The sequence below is a fragment of the Carassius auratus genome, chromosome 34 (assembly GCF_003368295.1).
Source record: "Carassius auratus strain Wakin chromosome 34, ASM336829v1, whole genome shotgun sequence".
NCBI classification, from domain to species: domain Eukaryota; kingdom Metazoa; phylum Chordata; class Actinopteri; order Cypriniformes; family Cyprinidae; genus Carassius; species Carassius auratus.
The window spans coordinates 8,366,322-8,386,987 of record NC_039276.1 but is presented as its reverse complement, the minus strand read 5'-3'; the positions used below and the strand labels follow the sequence as shown (position 1 = coordinate 8,386,987).

The window sequence follows — 20,666 nt, the reverse complement described above, 5'->3', positions numbered from 1 at the left end:
GCCTTCACCTCACAGTGATTGGCTGCCACCAGGATGTTTTTTGACTTTCATTTGCATTTTCAAGTTGAACAGTATCCTTTTGATAGTGTTACCACTTGAATGTTTGTTAAAATAAAAATGGATATATGAATAAAAAACAGAACTTAAAAATATATAAAAATGTAAAATGACAAATAGTAATTAAAAAATAATAAATGTAACATTTTTAACACAGCTGAATTTTCAGCAGCCATTACTCCAGTATTCAGTGTCACATAGTCCTTCAGAAATCATTATAATATGCTGATTTGGTGCTCAAGAAATACTTTTTTATTATCAACATTCAAAACAGATAGTTCAAAAGCACATTTATTTGAAATGCATTATTTTAAATAAAGTAAAAGTAGTTACTCTGACTTTTGATCAATTTATTGCACCTTTCCAAAAAAAAAAAAAAAAACTGACCACCCACTATATATATATATATATATATATATATATATATATATATATTATTATTATTATTATTATTATTATTATTATTATTATTATATATTTTTTTTTCAGTCCTTTGCATTCTCTGCGTCTAGTTTAAAAAAAAAACAACTTTAAATCCTAAAAAAAAAAAACAAGATCCACTCTGTATCAGCGTTTATATTGCACTATTGCACATTGCTTCTGTAAATGTGTGTGCAAAAATTCTAAGAGGGTCCTGATTAAACATGGGTGTGATGTTAGTGGGGCACTGAGGTGTCATGTTCACACATGTGCCAGTGGGCCTGTGGAACTTCAGCAGGTCCAGGAAGTTCATTGTGAGCATCACAGCTATTGACAGGGCCAAAACCCTCCACAACATCACTAGAATAATTATTAGTACAAGGGCTTAGCATTTTTGCATTCACCATTCTCTCTGTGTGTTGGTAATTAAGTTTAAAGGTGAGAAGATAGACTAAGGAATGGTGATACAAATCCTTAACATGACAAAATATTTTTTTGATTCTAAGCAAGCGTCAGTTTGGCATATGCAGTTGATGTCATTTAAACTTGCAATATTGCGATTAAGAAAATTGTATCTGTCATAACCATGTGAGTAGCTCTAACTAATAGTCAGTTATGCCCTTAAATACCCTTAAATCAAAATTAAAGTCTTTTGTGTGTAAGTTTTAAGATTATATATGCAAGCATACTCCTAAATGTTGAGAGAATAATTGAATATATACTACTATTCAGTGGTTTGGAGTTGTTCACCAAGGCTGCATTTATTTGATTAGAAATACAGTTAATCTGTAAAAAAGCTTTTTCATTTTAACATAATGTAAAATGTAAATTATTCTTGTGAAGACAAAGCAAAATTTTCATCAGCCCTTACTCCAGTTTTCAGTGTCAAAAAAGATTACTTATTATAAACATAACCAAAAAAAAAAAAAAAAAAGTAAACACTCACTCATGTTGCACTGAACAGATTTGGACTTGATTATTAAGTTTTAGACCAATTATAGCTGATGGTTTAGTTTAGTTGTAGTATGCCAAACCAATTAGTGTAGTTTTTGAATTTCAGTGTCAGAATACTGCAAACTTAATAATGAAGCCAGAGTTAAATTTTTAAAGAGTTTTGAATCACTGACATGCTATTATTGAATTTCTTAAGGTAAGATTTTGATACCCTCTCTCCCTGGAGTCTTAACAATATAGCTGCTTGAAACTGGGCCTTGTTTAACTTGGAGAAACTGCAATCCTTTTAATTGCTGACCTTTAAGAAAGGGCTGACCATTTTAAGCAGCTCAATTACTACACAATGGACCTCAGCAATTTATTATGGCTACCAAAAAAAAAAAAAAAAGCCACACAACTGAACCACAGATAACAACTTATGAGACTGCACTATAAGAAATGATTAATAGATACAGTAAATAATGCTGAAAAATAACAGATGATATACTTTATTCTTGTATTTTTCGGTGTGCTTAAAGGAATAGTCCACCCAAAATTAAAATTTGCTTTAAGATTTACTCACCCTTAGGTTAGTTTATTTGTTCATTCAAATAGAGATGATAACATTACATCACTTACCAGTGGTTCCTCTGGGTACAGTCGATGAGTCTATACAGCAGATAAAAACATCACAACAATCCACATGACTTCAGTCCATCAGTGTCTTGAGAGGTGAAAAGCTGCATGTCTGTAAGAAACAAATCCATAAAAAAAAAAAATATATATATATATATATAGCTTTATTCAGTGAAAAGATTGTCTCATTTGAATCCGGAGAAGAATACAGTATGCAGAAATCAAGCACTTTTTACAAAGGAAAAAAGATCAAAACATGCAACCTATAAACAAATATGTTTGGTGGATTTTGTCGTGAGAGGACAACAGGGTATGGACATTTTCACTGAAGGAAGCATTATTTCGGCCAGAAGCAATGGTTTAAAGTGCAAAAGTCTAATTTATAAAACAACAAATGTAGCTGGCAAGTTGAATTCATGATGAGATTGTTCGGTCAGCACATTTGAAGTAAATAAAAAATTTCAAAATGTTATAATATATTTATATTACATTTCTGTCGATAGATCTTTGTAAATATTACACATTGCATCTTTAAGGGTCCATTTATAAAGGATATATAAAGGTGTTTATAAATGACTAATAACTGTTTTACAAATGCATTATAAATCATTTATAAGCAGTTATGGATGCATGACTAAAAGCACAATCATGACTTGATGAGATATAAATAACGAAAGGTTTAATTCCAATCTTAGTTACCTGTGAACCATAATGAAAAGAACCATTTATTAATGAGTTATAAATGTTAATAACCGGTGAAAGTAACACCTGTAAACCATTTACTGAGCATTTATGCTTAGTAACCAACATTTTCTGAGCATAACTGCACACGAAAAGTGGCTTATATATTAAAAAAAGGGATGTTGCATTATTTTTTAAGCTAATATTTTCAATGGGGCAAGAACATTTTAATTTTTTTCACATCTGGTAACAATATGAGAAGCAGAATATGACACGTTTGCTTTCTATCTCAGTTATTCATTTTCCTATGGTTGCATGAGCATATAGGTATAGAGGTTAGCAGCAGAACTGAATTCATTATAATTGAATAAGAAAGGTTTTTGCCACACACAGCTATAACTATGCTTAAGAAAAAATGAGTGCAGCGCATAAAGGAAGTTTTATCCTGAAAGACTCTGAACTGCTTATGCTTTGGAGGGGGTCATTGCTGTGCATGCACAAGTGCTTTCCCTGGAGCGAGCCATGGGCTGTGAATGTGTGGGCAGTCTACGGCAGACATTGCATTCTGTGTACTGAAAACACAATCTTCAATAGATGTCTGCTGCATCTTTACAAGGCATGTTGGGGTGGGTTCAAAGCAAGTCATGTTTCCTAGGAATGCTTCTCTCTCTCTCTCTTTCTTTCTGATGTCTCTACAAAAAAGATAATAAAATCATTTCAATTATCTCATTTCCATGTATTTATTAATTTAAGTGTGATAATGTACAGTCAGATGGCCATTTTTGTTTTGTTTTAATGAAGCACTGACAGGTTGATCACGACTCTGCAATCTCTTTCTTTTCACATGATAAAATAATTTCAACTCAAATTATATTTTTCCATATGTTTTTTTTTTTTTTTTTTTTTGGTAAATGGATGTGTAATGTAGAATCAGTTGGACATTATCACAATACAATATCTAAGGGCTACCACAACAGTTTGGTTAGCAACATTCATCAGAATTTATGTTCCACACAAGAAAGAACCTCATACAGGTTTAGGAAAACTTGAGGGTGATGACAGAATTGTATTACCCTGTAATACACTGTCACTGTATGTTATCCCTTAAATACATACCCTATAACTGTTATACCCTTTTTACAAACTGCAAATATTACTTAATATATCATATTATCTGACCTTGTTGCGAATACACACTTTTTGTTGAATATGAAGCCATATAAAGTTAACGATTTCAAATTTAGACAAGGGCAGCAACTATGTAAATGTTCCTTTTTTTATTTAAATTTTTTTTTGAGGCAATGTTTATCCTTAGAACCGATCATTTTGTCTAACTTTTTTGACTATATTTTATCTACACTTCAATCTACAATCAACATGGCTCAGGGATCCAGTGTGAAATCGAATTTGCCTTGGGCTGTTATTGCTGGTTACAATACGTGGGAAAGCTTGTGCAAAGATTTTTTGTAAAGGGCATCCTTTTAATATGCAGTATCAGTGACCATAAACAATTTGGGTTTCTCTGGACAGTCATGCCTTTTTGTGAACTGAATATAAATTCATGTTTAAGTGGGATTCTAAGACCTGACAGTATCTACAAAAATTAGAGTGTGTATTTTCACTCAGAAGATCAGGGCTGTGGCTAGTGGGGTGAAAGGTGGCGACAATTATAGGGGCCCACAGCGATTTCAACCAACTGCATGAGGCCAGCATAAAAGACGCTCAGGCAGTTCATGGGCCACTGCTGGGCATAGTTAACAAAAGCTTATCATTTGAACGTGTTTTTAAACTTTGCCAATCTAAAATTTTCAAGAGATTTTAAAGTATTCAAGTACAAGATGTGAAAGAACACAGCACACAAAGAGCCGCCTCTCACAGCTCTTAAACACCTAAATGAGTTTTGCCTCTTCTTGTGTTTAAACGGACCCCTGATAGCACATGTCCATCGCAGAGACCTCGATTTCATGACTGCATTTATATCTGCAAGACATTTTTTTAGTGTTTGCTCATCTGCAACACGTCTATAGGACGTTTCCTATCAGATGTCAAATAAATGTTTAGAAGATGTCTCTACGCTGTTTATGATTGAGAATGAATGTAAAACTGACATCTTAAAAGACAGCTAATGTTTTATACACAACAGATGCTTTCCAGATGAAGCAAACATTAAAAGACATCTTGCAGATGTACCTATGCTATACATGTCATGTCAAAATACCTGTGTGGGTCCGTGTCTTTGAAAAACTGTTAGAATGTCTTAAGTGAACATAAACAGTTGATAAAGAAATTGGATGTAGCCAGGTAAGGTATAGCCCAGGTATGAATGTCATGCCATTATACGGCTGAGGGCCATCATACATGTTGGTTCTTGCCACCTCTTCCTCATCCCAGTTTTTATCACAACGTAACATTGTCCTAAGACCGTATTTTCAACGTGTACCATAAACACTGCATCCATAGGCAGTATTATTCGTAGGGGCTGTCATTGTTGTTTCGCGTGCTGTGTGACGTCGGAACTCGGAGTACATCGGTCTAGTACGAGTTCACTGGTGGGAAGTCACAGGTTTGACTGCCGTTCCAGTGCACTTTCATGGGTTTAAGGTTGGAAAAACACTGGTTACGGGTTGCCTGGAATGCGGCATCATACTAGGCTGAGGCTACCTTTCCTCCACTTCTCCCCAACGTGACGTCATCACCGAACTGCCATTTTTGAGACATTTTAAAAATGATATACATATCTTGAGTGATTTATGTACCCATTAATCGACAGTGGTGGTTAACCTGCAACATGGCCTTTAATTTTTATACCTTGTCTGACTCCATGCTCACTTTGGCAACAAACTTGTGCCCTTGTGAGGGCTGTTATGTCCCACTATTCTTGGTGTCGTAGTTGATTATAGGATTTGTATCAGTTGTTTTTGGTTATTTCAGCAGCTATTTCCTGCTGTCGGTGTCCTTAATGCAAGAAATTAAAAGAGAACCGCTGCGCTATGTCAGGTGCCTAGAAAGCGATCAAAATCAAGCTCACAGTGCGTTATTGTCCCCATCTCTCTCTCTCTCGCTCTCTCTCTCTCACTGTCTCTCCCCCCCTCTCTCTCTTTCTGCTCACACTGTCGCCTGCAAGCTCATGAGCGCGAGCGCCTAGAAATCCATCTGAATGCGAGGAGTGAAGGAGGTTTGGTGCGCTCTGCAGACAAATTTCACTTGTCATTTCTGAATAACGGCGCTCTACCGGGGGACTGGAATCGGACTTCAGCAAAAGAAGTGCGGTGGCCTTCGCCCTCACTCAGCAACGATGTCCGAATATATCCTCACCTTACTCGTCATACTGGGATTTGGGGATATATTCTCAAATGTTCAGACACTGAGGGACGCTAATTCAGAGCAAGGTAAGAGACGCAGCAGCTGTACAATAAAACTTGTGCTCGCAGAGCATCCTGTAATCTGTTAGCGCATCTCGCCACGCGCGTGATGTGTCCACGTTTTTGATTCGATGCTAGCATTTTTCCCGAAATGTTACGTTTAATTGAACTGTTAACTAGTCAGGTTGAGGTTGGCATGTTTCATTCGTGTATTGTAGTTGTCTATGGTCTAATTCAGTTCCCTGTAGTGTGTACTAGTGTAGTGTACCAGTGGTGTGCTTGGATAGAACCAAAAGAGTATGAATAAGCTCAAGCCCTAATCATTATTGTGATTTTAAAGACGGAAATGTGAGGTGTGTAGGAGGATATATTGTCAAAATGAAACAAGAATGCGTTTGTTCTTTTTTTTTTTTTTTTTTAAGTCTTCGAACGTATGAATATGCTTACTGAGAAACGTAGGTTACATTTAACAGTGCAAAATATATTTTAAATTGTGAAATAACAATTGAATGGTTGTTTATTGCAATATATACGGTACGAGTCGCCTTATGATTCAAACTCTTAAGATACATTTCCATAATTCCTTGCAATATTTAAAAAGGTAGTTTGCTCTTATTTTTGTCAGATACACATTGGTGTGAGTTATGTAGCATTATCTTTTAGCGTTTTTTAGGAAAAGTTTATTGCATTTATTTAGTGTCATGTGTTACCCTGATACTATTATTATTATTTTTTGTCAGTTTTATTAGTGGTCAATAGTTGCTGAAAAAAGACAATTTTGAGCTGAACTCAGACGAAATCATCATGTGACCTTGTGTTGGACAATCTTTATTTTCAGTAACAAAATGTTGGTTGCCTGAATCATAGTCAGTGTATTATTACATCATAAAGTGGCAACTTCTAACATCTATCTTCAAGTTGGAAATTTTGCAAATCTCTCAGATATCACAACGTCTTCCTTATATGGCTTGCATGATGTAAGCTTTTGGTTGAGGAGTAGCAACTGTGAGTGACACTGTCAGAAAAATCTAAATCAATGAGGGCAGATATTTAATGAAACTTCATGTGAGGGATCAATGAGTCTTGAACTAGTTGCAGGGGTTTTGTTCATTTTCAGCAAATCCCTGTTCACCATCAGATTGAGATAAAGCAAAGATTGTCTGCTTGGAGCACAGACACATCTGTCAGGATTGTTTTCCCCTTGTGCTCTCAATGCTAGACACAAGCTTCATGAAAAAGATTCTGGTTTCAAGTATCATATTTGAATGCATACACAATATAAATAATAACTAGGTAGCTATTGCAAGACTGTCTTTTATAACTAAAAACAGCATTTATAAACAAAGAAGGCCACTTGCACCTCTGTAGCGTTTCACATGACAACATTTTTTTTTGTCAGTGTATTGAAAGATTTTTGACCAATTATTTAAAAAATAAAAATAAAAATGCATTAAACATCCATTTTGTTATGTAAGTAGCAGGACCTTTCCATGCATGACATCAACTACAGCCGACATTTTAAACCATTTAGGGTGTTTTATTACATCTAAGCCATCATAAATTAACCTTTGACCCTTAAACATAATTTAATATGGCCATAGCTCTGTGTTTTTTATTTGACAGCATGGCTGCAAGTCTTGAAGCAGCTGGTACTCCTTGAATGTTTTCTTTTACTATCATTAATTGCAGTGGAAAGTTGTGAAACTCAAAATACAAATACAAACTTTTTTTTTTTAACAGAAAACAAACAAACACATAATTTAATTAATAATTTATACATCAAACGGCTAAGTCGAAAGAACTTCCTAGCACATACACTAGATTTTTTTGTCTCTTCATCCTGGTGTGTTCATGGAGAAAAAAAAGTGTTATTTTCAAAAGCTGCATATTCATCATATCAGATGAATCATAATGTCACGGTGCCCTGCAAAGAGATTATTTTAATAGTGAGGCTTGTGTTCTCCTGCTAAGTGCTTGTATTTGTATCTCCATCATATGATACACTGTCCTAATTCTCAAAACAGTTAATTCACTTATCACATATTTAAAAAAGAATTAATGACGATCACAGCAGAGTCATCCGTGTGGTTGTGACATAAGCACTCTTAGGATGCTTGATAAAACTGTTCTTTCCAAAGTCTGTTTAGTGAACCTTTAATCATTGTTTGCCATCTAATCCAGTGTATCGCAGCCAAGAGTTTACAGCACCGGTGCAGGCAGATGGAAAGGCATCATTGAAAAGTAGTTTACTCAAACCATACTTCATTATATCAAACCCTTTTTTATCTTACCGTGTGACTTTCGCTTAAGATATTTATCGGCTGTTATATACAGTTCAAGGTTTCTGGAAATATTTCTTCCATTTTTTGGGCATGCCCCAAAAAGCAGGTTAAGCACTATCCTTTTGTAATGAAATTGTGATGATGCCCCCAGAGCCTAATTAAATGAGATTGTATCAAGACATGCTGTGCTCGCTTATTGTCTAACTGTGATTTATACCTGTATTGGAGTGAAGTCAATAAAGACACCAAGAGTGATTGTTCTAATGACCTCAGTCATGCAAAGGAAATGCTGATCTGTTACACATAGCGGAAATGCTTTTGTGAAACTTAAGGAAAGAGCAGATATCATGCTCTGTTATCATGCGTGTGATCATAGCAGATGTGGAGGCTGTTTTAAAAAGTAAGCGACTATAATGGTTTCTTTGACTAGTTTTCACCAAGTTTTTAAAGCAGTAATTTCACTACTGAGGCGAGCTAAGTAAAAAAAAAAAAATCAAAGATGAGAGAAGTTATGTGAAAATTGATTGTAAATATGAAAATAAATATGCTGGAAATATATTTATAAAAAAAAGATTTTTAGCAATAATGTATAACATTCCAAATCGGTCACTTAATAGGGTTCAGTGAACATTTGGATACTTCTGGCTAATTCACACTGCACTGACACCAACTAACGCCAACAGACTCGTTCATCAGGGTTTGTCGGATCTGTGTGTTACCCCTATCGGCATCTGTTGCAAAATATCACAGATTAAACATGTTCATTCAATGTTTGTTGGGTTGTGGAGTGTCTGAGAAGTGACATACTGTGATCTGGTATTTATCAACACAGGATCGTGTCTGTTGGTGCAGTGTTTTGGAAAAGTGTTGGTTGTGAAACTTAAGGAAAGGGCAGATATCATGCTCTGTTGCAAAACCTATGGAGCTGTGTTATAGGGCATGCGTGATCATAGCAGACGTGGAGGCTGTTTTAAATGGTTAGCAACTATAATGGCTTCTTTGACTAGTTTTCACCAAGTTTTATAGCAGTATTTTCACTACTGAGGCTAGCTAAGTAAAAAGATAAATCCAAGATGGGAGAAGTTATGTGAAAATTGATTGTAAATATGAAAATAAACATATTAAAATAAAAATGAAATATGCTGGGAAAAAAAAAAATATATATATATATATATATATATATATATAAATATATGTGTTTTGGAACAGTGTTTTGTTGTGGTTCCACACACCATATATATATATATATATATATATATATATATATATATATATATATATATATATATATATATATATATATATATACATACATACATACATACATACATACATACAGGCAATTTCTAGGTATAAATTCATGACTCAACTCCAGGTGTTTCTTCCTTCCCAACCAAGTAATTGGCCCTGTGGTCTGAGTCAGAACATTAAAATAGCCCCTACTTAGTGGCTGACCTTACAATTATCATGTGATACTCTATAAAACGGGAAGCAATAAGGCATTATAATCTTGAGCCAAAACACTTGCTGAAAAAGGGTTTAAAATGGCAAGGGAGATGACAAAGCAAAGCACTTGGGTTTTGTTAAGAGCAGCAGGCTGACTTCTGGATGTGATTCATCTAGCACATGTGTGGCAGGCTACATTGTTTTTGTTGGCGTTCTAGTGCATGCACCATTTGATCTGATTCAAGTTCAGCTGAAGTTGGCCACACATTCAGCTGAACATTAAGTGTTCTGACTTTTGACGGATCAAGTGGTTGTGGCCGAACATTGCTGTTGGAACAAATCCTGTAATGAACAATAATCTGCTGGCCTATTACATTGTTTTTTATGTTGAAATGCTGGACCAGCTCTGTGGAAGCTAATGGAGAAGGTCAAGATATAAAATAAATAATACATACATTTTAAATAATGTTAATTAATGTTTGGCCACTCCTTGAGTAAAATATTTTGGATGCTTCTAAAACCACAGTCAGGAGAGTGCATACTTTGTTATAATTTGTGGATTTATGCACCCATTTTAACTGGATCTGGACATCTTTGCTTCATTTTCAGAAAACAGTCTGTCAGCTGTTAGATCAGGTTAAACACATGGCAGAGGTGGTTACAAGTTACAAGTTACATTTACTTCGTTACATTTACTTGAGTACATTTTTTGGGTAATTAATACTTTTGCAGTATATTTAAAGTTGTAACAGACACATACATTACAAACATTGTATCTATATATCTAACTAAAAATAGACTAGAGATATACAAAATATGATCCAAAGTAACTAGTGACTAACTACTTAAGTTTTTTTTTTTTTTGTCCGATACTTTTTTATTCAGACTATTACTTTTAGTTTTACTTGAGTGAATATTTCTATACGTACTTTTACTTTTACTTGAGTAAAATTTTTGGGTAGCCTACTGTACCCACCTCTGAAACATGGTGCCCTGGTATTGTAGACACGTTCGTGAGCTTTTGAGCTGGTGTGGAGTCCCATGTTCAGACCGGTGTGTGTGTGTGCGTGTGTGCGTGTGTGTGTGTGTGTGCGTGTGTGTGTGTGTGTGTGTGTGTGTGTGTGTGTGTGTGTATGCGTGTGTGTGTGTGTGTTTGTGTGTTCTCACTGTTCAATTAATTATTCACATGTTTCAGATTAAGCATTTTGTGAAATGTGCAGCATAAGTGATGTGATTAATGAAGCAGTGGATCTTCTTCTTCTTTCTCTCTCTCTCTCTCTCTCTCAACATTTTGTCTTTAGTGGAGGGGTACCAGTCACTATAAAACATCACTAGAATACATGTATATATTTCAATTAGAATATGGTAAATCAGAGACAATTATGGGTCTGCAATAATATATCAGTGTTTTATTCTGAAGACTAAAAGATTAGCAAATATTCGTAATGCGCAAAACAATGTGCTTTGTGAAAAGTAGAGGAAATTAATAATTTATTGTAATAATTTATTAAATGCATAGACAAACCAGATATCAAAACCAGATTTGTGTTACTTTGAACATATGAAGAATTTTCATATTTATGTAAGAAAATGACACCGCAACAAGTACTGAAACAGAAATAAAATAAATAAGAAAACAATAGTATTATGGTGTGTTTACAGTTTGCTGAAATGATTTTATGTATTTTTAACAAAGTGTAAATTGACCAAATGTGCTTCTCAGAGGGCTGGACATGAGTGCAGCTGGCTTTTGTGGTGCTGTGTGGTTTGTTTATAATATTGTGAACCATATAGAGGTAATGATGACACACAGAGAAGGAGATGAGCCGCTTATTTTATTTCTGTGGAGATAACAATGAGGATTATATTATATATAAACTGCTCAGAGACTCTCAGAGGTCTTCAGTGTTCTGCACGATTGGAAAGCTTGATGGTTTAGCTGAACCGCCTTGTAACGCTGCATGAAAGTCATGAAATTACATTTATAAATATAATACTTTTGTGTGAATGAGGCTTTCAGTAGATAAAAAAAAAAAAAAAAAAACATGATTCAGTTTACTGAAATTTACCTCTAAATATGTATGTTTTACATCAACATACAGTACAGTTTAAAAGTTTGGGGTAAGAGAAAACAAAATAATTTTATTCAGCAAGGACACATTAAATTGTCCTAAAGTAAAACAACAAGGCATTTATATTGTAACAAACTATTTCTATTTCAAATAAAAGCTATTCTTTTGAACTGTTTATCAAAGAATATTGAAAACAAATTGTATTGTTTCCACATAAACATTAAGCAACACATTAAGTTTTAATAGAAAACCGGTCATTCAAATTGTAATAATATTTCACAATATTACTGTTTTTGATTAAATAAATGCAGCTTTGGTGAGCATACAGAATTTATTTAAAAAGTATTACAAAACCTTACCAACTCCAACTTTTTTAACACTAGTACATATATCAAGATATAGTTTTATATTACATTTATGGAATGCACTATTTATTTATTTATTTATTTTTTAACTAAAGATAATGTAAAAATATTATGTTTTGAGCAAATAATTTTTTTTTTGCTAAAGTTAAACCAAAAACAAATGTTCTGTTGTTAGTTGGTTTTAATAAAAGCATCCACTAAATGTGTCAATGCTAATGTACAAAGAGACCTAAGATGAGTGAATACTAAAAGAACGAGGTACTTTTTCACTCTGTTCACTTTTTGGTCCAATTAAAGGAATCTGACTTTCATTCTTTTATTGTATAAGGGTTTAGACAGGTTAAAACTAATGCTAGACTCAGCAGTATATCCAGACAGTGGACCAGAGTTGCAGAGATTCAACAGACTCCGCGACAGTTTTATCCTGGGGCTGTCTGACAGCCTGAGCCCAAAACAAGTAGTTGGGGCACCCTCATGAGGCACCTCATAGTTAGCATGTAGCTTCGGTGCACTGTTAAATCTTTAAAAATCTTTAAAAAGACTCTATACACAGCATGACTCATGACTGAAGCATGAAAGTGCGACCTGAGGTTCTTTCAGCCCTATGTGGTTTTTAGTGTCATACCATATAAAAACTTGTTTTTGGCCAGGCTCCTGTAGGCCTGTGGATATTATTGGTTCACTCACTTGACATATGGCAAACAAGGCCACACACCTGGAGAGAGAGATAGACAGAGAGAGAGAGAGAGAAGAGAGAGAAAGAGACCAACCCTTGGCCAGAGGAGTGTCTGAGTGAATTTCTCTTCCAAACTCCCCTTCATCATGCCTGCTGTTGTGGCAGTGATTTAGGACCGCCAAACCAGATTAAAAGGCAACTGTCCCAGCTGCCACCTGGCATGCTGCTATAGGGCTGAGAAGCTGATGCTGGAATGTTTTAAAAACCCATAAAGAAGCCTAATTCATCATCTGTCCCTCATTCAGAAGAAAGGCATTCAAAGGGAATTAAGGTGGTTTGGTTTAGTTTGAATTCCTTTTATCTTAATGTACTTTGATATAAAATAATTATTTGATTTCAGTTAATTACCACCAAATTTGGTTGGTAACCCAGCTCAGCAGGACTCGTGCGGTGATCTACTCTCCGTGCAGTTTCATGCAGCTTGCGTTCTCTTTGTATTTTATTATTGAATTCTGATTTCTCACTGGGCACCTCATCTCAGTACCAGCAACATTAGTTTGTTAAATGACCATACTTTAATATTACTTTTTAAGGCTATAGAGAGCTACAGTTGGGTTTTGAAAGTAAAAATATATATATTTTTTTTTTTCTTGGGGGGGACTGTTAATCAATGTTATATGGCCCATTATGTATATATCAGCCTCCTATATGTCAATATGTATTAATACTTTTTTTTTTTTTTTGTTAATTCCTGGTTAACAACTATATTACCTTGATTTTGGAGTGATTCTGAAGTGATTTGGAAATATTATTACATCACTTATTCACCAGTGTGTGTTTTTTACTTCACAATATTTTGTATTAATTGGACTGCAGTTAGGTGGATTACTTGTGGATTATCGTGATGTTTTTAGCAGCTGTTTGGATTCTCACTCTAACGGCACCCATTCACTGCAGAGGATCCAATGGTAAGCAAGTGACGTAATGCTAATTTCTCCTAATCCGTAGGGTAAGTACATTTTCAGCAAATATTCATCTTTGGGTGAAGTATTCCTTTAAAAATAATGTGTAGAGATCCTGGCCTACCGAAAATGGTCACGTTTAGTGCAGAACATAATCACAAATATAACAATATAAATTTGTAAGAAAAAAAAAATCTGTATTGTCTGTATGACCTTACTAATCTACCGTCAGTTGTTACATTAGTCCACTTAACCAGTGTGACCCATATCTTATTTTAAATGCATTATGTGTTAATAGTATGCAATTTAATGCATGTCAGCTTTCTTTCTTGTCTAGTTTGGCAGTCCTTTTGGCAACAGCATCTTAGTTTTGGTTCACAACCTGCTCTGGTCTGTCACAGCTGACTTCTTTCTGTTTATGACTCCTTTTGTTCTTATTAGATACATGCCTGCTTGTTTTTGTTTCTTTTCTTTCTGTGCTGGAGAAGTGCGTTCACCCTCTGCGTCTCTGATGCGCATCAGCACTCTGTGAAAGCACATGAGATAAAGCACTCAGCCTTCCAATCCCTGACTGTCTTTCACTTCCAGTGCTCACAGCTGGACAAATAACAGTCATCTAAAATGTTCTTCAGTACACAGTCTCATAATATACAAAAAAGAACAGAAGGGGAGCTAAAAGATAAGATGAAAGGCACTAATGATTTTAGAACTTGTGCTATTGTGAGTAATTGTCTTATGAATCATTTGAACTGGTAACTGTTATTTTTCGTCTGGTCTGTTTTGGTAAAACCAATGAAAACATCCAAATGGATGTGAACAGCGATGGTAGATTTTAAGCCGATTTGATTCTGGCAATTTTCTGTAGGCCTGTTGATGCATCATAAGTCACCTGTTACGTTTCCTCCACTATAATTATGGAACAGAAAAACAAGAGGCTAAGAGTGTTTAATACATCCAGCCCGTTGTTTCACACTGAGCCTTGGTGGTTATGCCACAATGTGAAAATGGCCTTTCTTTTTTTTTTTTATGTTGCTTTTTCATTCGACTGGGATCCCTGCTTTTGGCATCGGTACTTGACACTTGCTATTTATCTCTGCTAAAGGCAATTAATTTCTTTGAAACAGAAAAGTCAAAGCCTTCTTGCCTAACAAGCCAAAATAGGTGAAGGTAACCAGCTTAGCAAAAATGCTTCAGCGAGGCAGTTTTGTGGTTGCACTTGGTTTCTAGGGAAACAAAAACTCTTCAGCAGGGGATTAATTATTATCAAGTAGCCCTTAAAATCAATTGTAATGCCTGAATTAAATGTTGAGGCAGATTAGTAAATGCAGTCTATAGGAAACAACAGACAGAGAGAGCGAGAGAGAGAGAGAGAGAGAGAGAGAGAGAGAGAATAAAAAAAGGTGGGTCATTCACTGACATCTCATAGCTTTGAAAAACCACTTTGTAGTGCAGCTCTTTCAAAACGGCCTGTTATGGATACTGCATACAGATTATGTTACATTTAGGTGTTTGATCATTTATCAAATCATTTGTAGAGTTTGGATGTGTTATAAAAAACACACACACTAAATAATGGATAGACTGCAAATATTATATTTTATAATGTTTTTGAAACATTGTCTAAAAGTCAAGAGGGAATAGCAGAATTAGAACTTGAGAGCTGAGAGAAGCACAGGTAACCAGACATGTCAACATGGCAGTTTCAGAAATGATTTGCCTTGGATGGAAGAACGTGCATAATGCTGTCATGCTCCATGCTGATTGACAGGACAGAAGGGACCTGAACTTCATCAAATGAAGTGTGCCGCAGTGGCTGGAGTCTGTAATGTGTTGAAGTCATGGGCTGACTGCTATTTTTGATTGTTCAGGTGTCATGCTGACTTGTCTGACACCGGGTGGAGAGGTCATACTTTGACTTTTCCTCACTACGTGATCTGGATCCAAGAGTTGAGCCCTTATTTTAGCTGGTTAACAATGAGTTTGTTGTTGTATCTGGACAGAGGTCTCTGGGAAAAACAAATGAGTAACACTGTGTCCTTAACAGACATAGTGAAAAATTCCACATTACTCTGTTCATGATGAAAGTAAAAATGCTGCACATGCTGCAAGTTCTCTTTGTGCATGCTCTTTTCAAGTTCATTGAAGTTCATGAAGTTTTCATTTAGGGCCTCCATTGTTTTCCATGCAAATTTCCGAAAAGCAACACTTTGATAAACACTATATATATATAAAATAAAATAATAATAAAAAAAACCCCACTAAAATATGCTTTTTATAAGATTCAATGTTTACATGAAACTGAGACTTGTCTTCTAAATCACCCCAGGAAAAATTGCTGTTTATTCATCTATTTGAGCTTCACAGTCAAAAAAAGTCTGTCAAAGGTTGTTTTTGGTTGTTAGTTTATTTTGTATGATTGTTTTTTGTTTCGTTTTTGGATCTCAGTTACTAAACTGTTGTAGCATTTTAAAAAAAAGAAAGTGTGAGAAACTTATTTTAACCTCAGAAGGGTTTGAAAAAAGACAAAAGAATAAAAATGCAGAGGAAGTACACATAGCAATAATTACTAAGTACAAATTATTTTGACCAGCTACAATACAGGTTTACTGTTTTTAGCTGAATGTTGATATTTGGGAAATTGCATGGAAACCACTGTCGGTCACTTTGACCCCTAACACGAAAGCACAAAATCTGTACCCAATTTTTGAGCACAACAGGAGAGTTAAAGGAATAGTTCAGGCAGAACCTGTATTACTCACTTTCTTCTGTGGATTTGTGTGTGTTTGTGCTGGACCACAATGAACTTCACTCTATAGAAAAATGGTCCTCAATGTGTTTTTGTTTTTATGTCTGATGAAGAACATTTAAGCTTGAAACGTCACCCATATTGAGCATTTTTGGCCTAATTAATGTTCAACCTTGGACTGTTTTTTGTTTACAATGGCATGAGGGTAATTGAATGATGACAGAGAAGCCTGAGATCAGCGTAATTTGTATTGAGAAACGCATGCAGACCTACGTCACCAGACTATTTGCCTAATCTTCCCGGTGCTTTTGACCGCAGTGGAAACACAGAAAGCAAAATAGTTCCTGGGGAAAAAAGTTCCTGGTACAATTGTGCCGAGTAATTTCAGTGGAAACGCGGCATTAGATTGGCAAAGACATTATTACTGATGATGCTGTTCGTCAAGACCACTAACTCATTTAACCTGTCCAAAACCAAATGGCTTCTTAGTAAAAGGAAATCTGTACCATACGAACCGTCGTCAGCTTGCTGCTGTGAGTGTCAAAATGTCCTCCACAATTTCACTGTTTACTTAAATGTTTCAAAACATTCCACAAAATCGTCTATTTAAAAAAAAAAAAATGTATCTTCAAAAAACAGTCAAAGTACAGTTACAATTCACAATTTATGCGTCCACATTTTGAAAACACTAATTAAAATACAATTTGCAAATCCATTTGAAAATAGTCCGGAAAATCCTTCCATAGTGTATGGTAGAATAATTCAGTAATTCAAAAGAAATATTACTATTTTTGTTAAAATGTTTTCTTGCTCGAATTTTTAGCCATTGCTGTGCATTAGCCATTTCTACCTCGGCTAGTTTCTTTACATAAAACATCTGCAGCCTAGAAAGATGTCTGAATTGGCCATTTTGATTGCTTATAATTGAATGCAGCATTAGTGTACCATCATTTTCTGAAGGTCTTGTTTTGTCTCCTGCCAAGCAGCCTAATGCATCCTGCAGGGATGTTTTCCTGTTCAGAAAGGATCTTGCAGTGTAGGGAAAAATATTTTTCCCTGTGAATATGCTGTTGCCCATGGTAAATGTCTGTGTCTCTGATAAGTGTACTGAAGCGGATCATTTGCAGTAACTGTCAAAGCACAGTCTCACTGTGGATTCTCTAAGATATTACAAACTAAGGGCCAAGAAAAAATCATCTCCTTTTTTAGAATGCAGTTTATCAAGCACTATTCAAGTTAACTTTTCGAGGACAGGAACTTCTCTCTTTCTAAAATGTTCCACTTTAACAGTCTTTCAAGTGGATCATGTGACTTTCAAAGCCAGGCTCTCTCCTTTCCCACCGGATCGGCCTAAACAGGGCTTGTCACAATAGCTTGTCACTAGGTGCCAGAATCTGACTGAATGATTTAGCACATCCTGCCTGTCAGGTCCATTATATGTAATAGAGAAGCTGATGCATAGATTCCATCTGACAGTGTGGCTGTTATCAAAATGCATTTGTACAATTTGGGCACCTCTTTGCTCCTGGATATGGCAGCCAGCGTGTGCCCTAGGGGACCCTTTGCAGATAGTGCCGCAAAACATTAATTTTCAGATCTGCCGAACGCTAGCGGTGGCCCCTGGCATTGTTTACCCCAGGAGCCCAGGCACTTCATTATTAAAAAAAAGTCCTCTCTCACCATCCTTCACAGTATTTTGACCTAATGGCTTTTCTGAAGATTCAGCAAGGGATTAAAGTTCATCTTTATTGCTCCCTTTCAGCAGACTTTCACATATCACAACTATTAAATTTATTTTGGCTGGCGAACAGCATCACCATTTACAATGTTCCTCATTGATTAGACCTCTACGGCGATGCCAGAATTTTTCACAGGGGCGTAAGAAAAAGAAAATAACATATAATCCTTTCTGGTTTTATTGTCTGGACCAGCGCAGAATAGAAATTAATGTTATAATCGGTATGGGCAGATTGCTAATAAACATTAAAGTAGCATAAGTGATGTTCCACATGAGGATGCATTAATATGTATTAAGTGTGACCCCAGTCAAATATTCTATTATAAGAAAAAATGTAAGAATGTCATTGTATCATTAGTATTATTTGAATCATTTATCAAAGTGAATAACATACTGAGGTTGCTGTGTGTTCAATGCTTGTTGAGTGTGAATGCCAGAACAGGGAGCCATTAATAAAGCCCTGTCATATTGTTGCTGCAAATGATTTGCAATAGTGCAGAGCGGGTTGGGGCGGGTGGAGAGGTAATTTTTGAGACATTGTGGAAAGGGAAGAATAATTGAAATCTGGAATGTGTTATGAACAAGTTACACTCGCTCTATATAACGTTTACAACATGGTTCAATGAATGTATTCACAACTGTAATACCCTTGCTAAGCCATGCGTGTTAACCTGCTGACAAGCTAAAAAATGTCCTAGTAGTAACTCTGATTGATATGTCCTGAACTGAGACGCCTCTACTGCTCATTAAGAACACAAAAGAATGAGGGCGATCACATTGACTGATTAAACAACAGCAAGTGTGGTGGTTGTACTGTAGGTGCTGTGAAATTGAGATGATATCCTCATGGCTATTGATTGGCTGATGTCATAGGAAGGATTTCATCTAGGGACCGCTATGTGTTACAGCTGCACAATGATGAAAAAAACAAAACAAACAAACACCGGCAGAATGCTTAATTTATTTCACTTGATAATGAATGTTTATTCCATAAAATACACAGGATTTGTCACTTCCACAATCGAGAATGTGTCGCATTGTCAATTAAGTTCATACTGTACATTGCATTTCTTTTTCATTTTTGGCAGTTTAAACCATTCCAAACACTTAACGGCAGGTTCACTTTCACACTAGACACGGTTGCCATGAACCGGGCCCAAGTACGATTGTCCCCCCTCCCCACTCCCCCTCTGGCCTGCACTCACATATAGCGTTTCAGCATTCGTGCCGGAGCACGCTTACGTCATTATGGTGCGACGGTTTCGGGATAAACAGGAAGAGTGGCGCTCTCTGAACGCAATGGAGTACATCGCTCTGTTTTCTTTGTGGATAATTTTGTGTCGTTTGGTCCACAGCCCTCTCACAGCCTGTTGTTAAACAGATGTGTTGCCTTAGTGGCGTGAAAATTTTCACGTAATCGCGCTGCTCGTATGAGGATGTTTGCAAGGTACCAGCTGAAGTGCAGCAAGGACTTTGCAGTTTTTAGTTTTTATGCGTTTTGCACCTCTGCCGTAGACCAAAGCGACCCTTTCCCTGCCATGTTGGTTTTGGAGCGTCGCAAAACCGTGACGCAACGCGTCCTTTTCCGTGCTCCAACTGAACCGTGCCCTGGCCCACCTCTTCCAAGCGGGCCAGGGCCGGCCAATCGAGCCGCGCCCGGGCACGATTCGGAGCACTTTGGTGGTCAAACGCACCCGGACACGGTTCAAACTGGCTAATGTGAGTACACCCTTACTCTGTTTGCAGTGTGCAGGTTGCATATGCGGTGCATATTTTTTCTGTGCTTCTGTTAACAGATTAAAGCACTCCCACTGCACACGGCTGTGGTCCGGCAGTGCATTCCAGGAGCGGTTTGTGTGCTGCAGTGTGCAGAGATCGTTTCCACACAGAGTCTATTTTTGCTGCGCTGCATGCGCTGAATTAATGTAACAGCGCATTGTTTGTGATAAATATGCACTGGCACGAAAATACAGTGATTTATACCATAAATGCATATAATTAAAGTCTACTGTGTTTGATTGAATAAATGAGGCATTTATATAGCGCTATACTATGTATTGCTGTACACCCAAAAGCACTTTATAATCATATGAGGGGGTCCTCAGCCACCACCAGTGTGCAGTATGATGTGACGGGAGAGAACAGTACAACAACGGCAGTGCATTCACCACACACCTGCTATAAGTGGAGAGGAGAGAGAGAAAGAGCCAGTGGATGGGGATTATTAGGAGCTATGATCCACAAGGGCCAATGGAGGGAATTTGGCCAGGGCACCGGGGATACACCCCTA

At 36.3% G+C, this 20,666-nt stretch overlaps 1 protein-coding gene across 5 annotated transcripts in view; it reads left to right on the top strand.

Moving 5' to 3' along the window:
- Positions 1 to 5,853: 5,853 nt before the first annotated feature.
- Positions 5,854 to 20,666, top strand: part of lrp1bb (low density lipoprotein receptor-related protein 1Bb) — a 250,801-nt gene continuing 235,988 nt past the window's right edge. For all 5 annotated transcript variants that reach the window (XR_003277158.1, XM_026217735.1, XM_026217734.1 and 2 more), the window contains exon 1: positions 5,854 to 6,116. Coding sequence is in view for 4 of the 5 variants with exons in the window: in XM_026217735.1 (XP_026073520.1) it covers positions 6,023 to 6,116 (94 nt within the window). In the remaining variant the exon portion in view is untranslated. The remainder of the gene's footprint in view (positions 6,117 to 20,666) is intronic.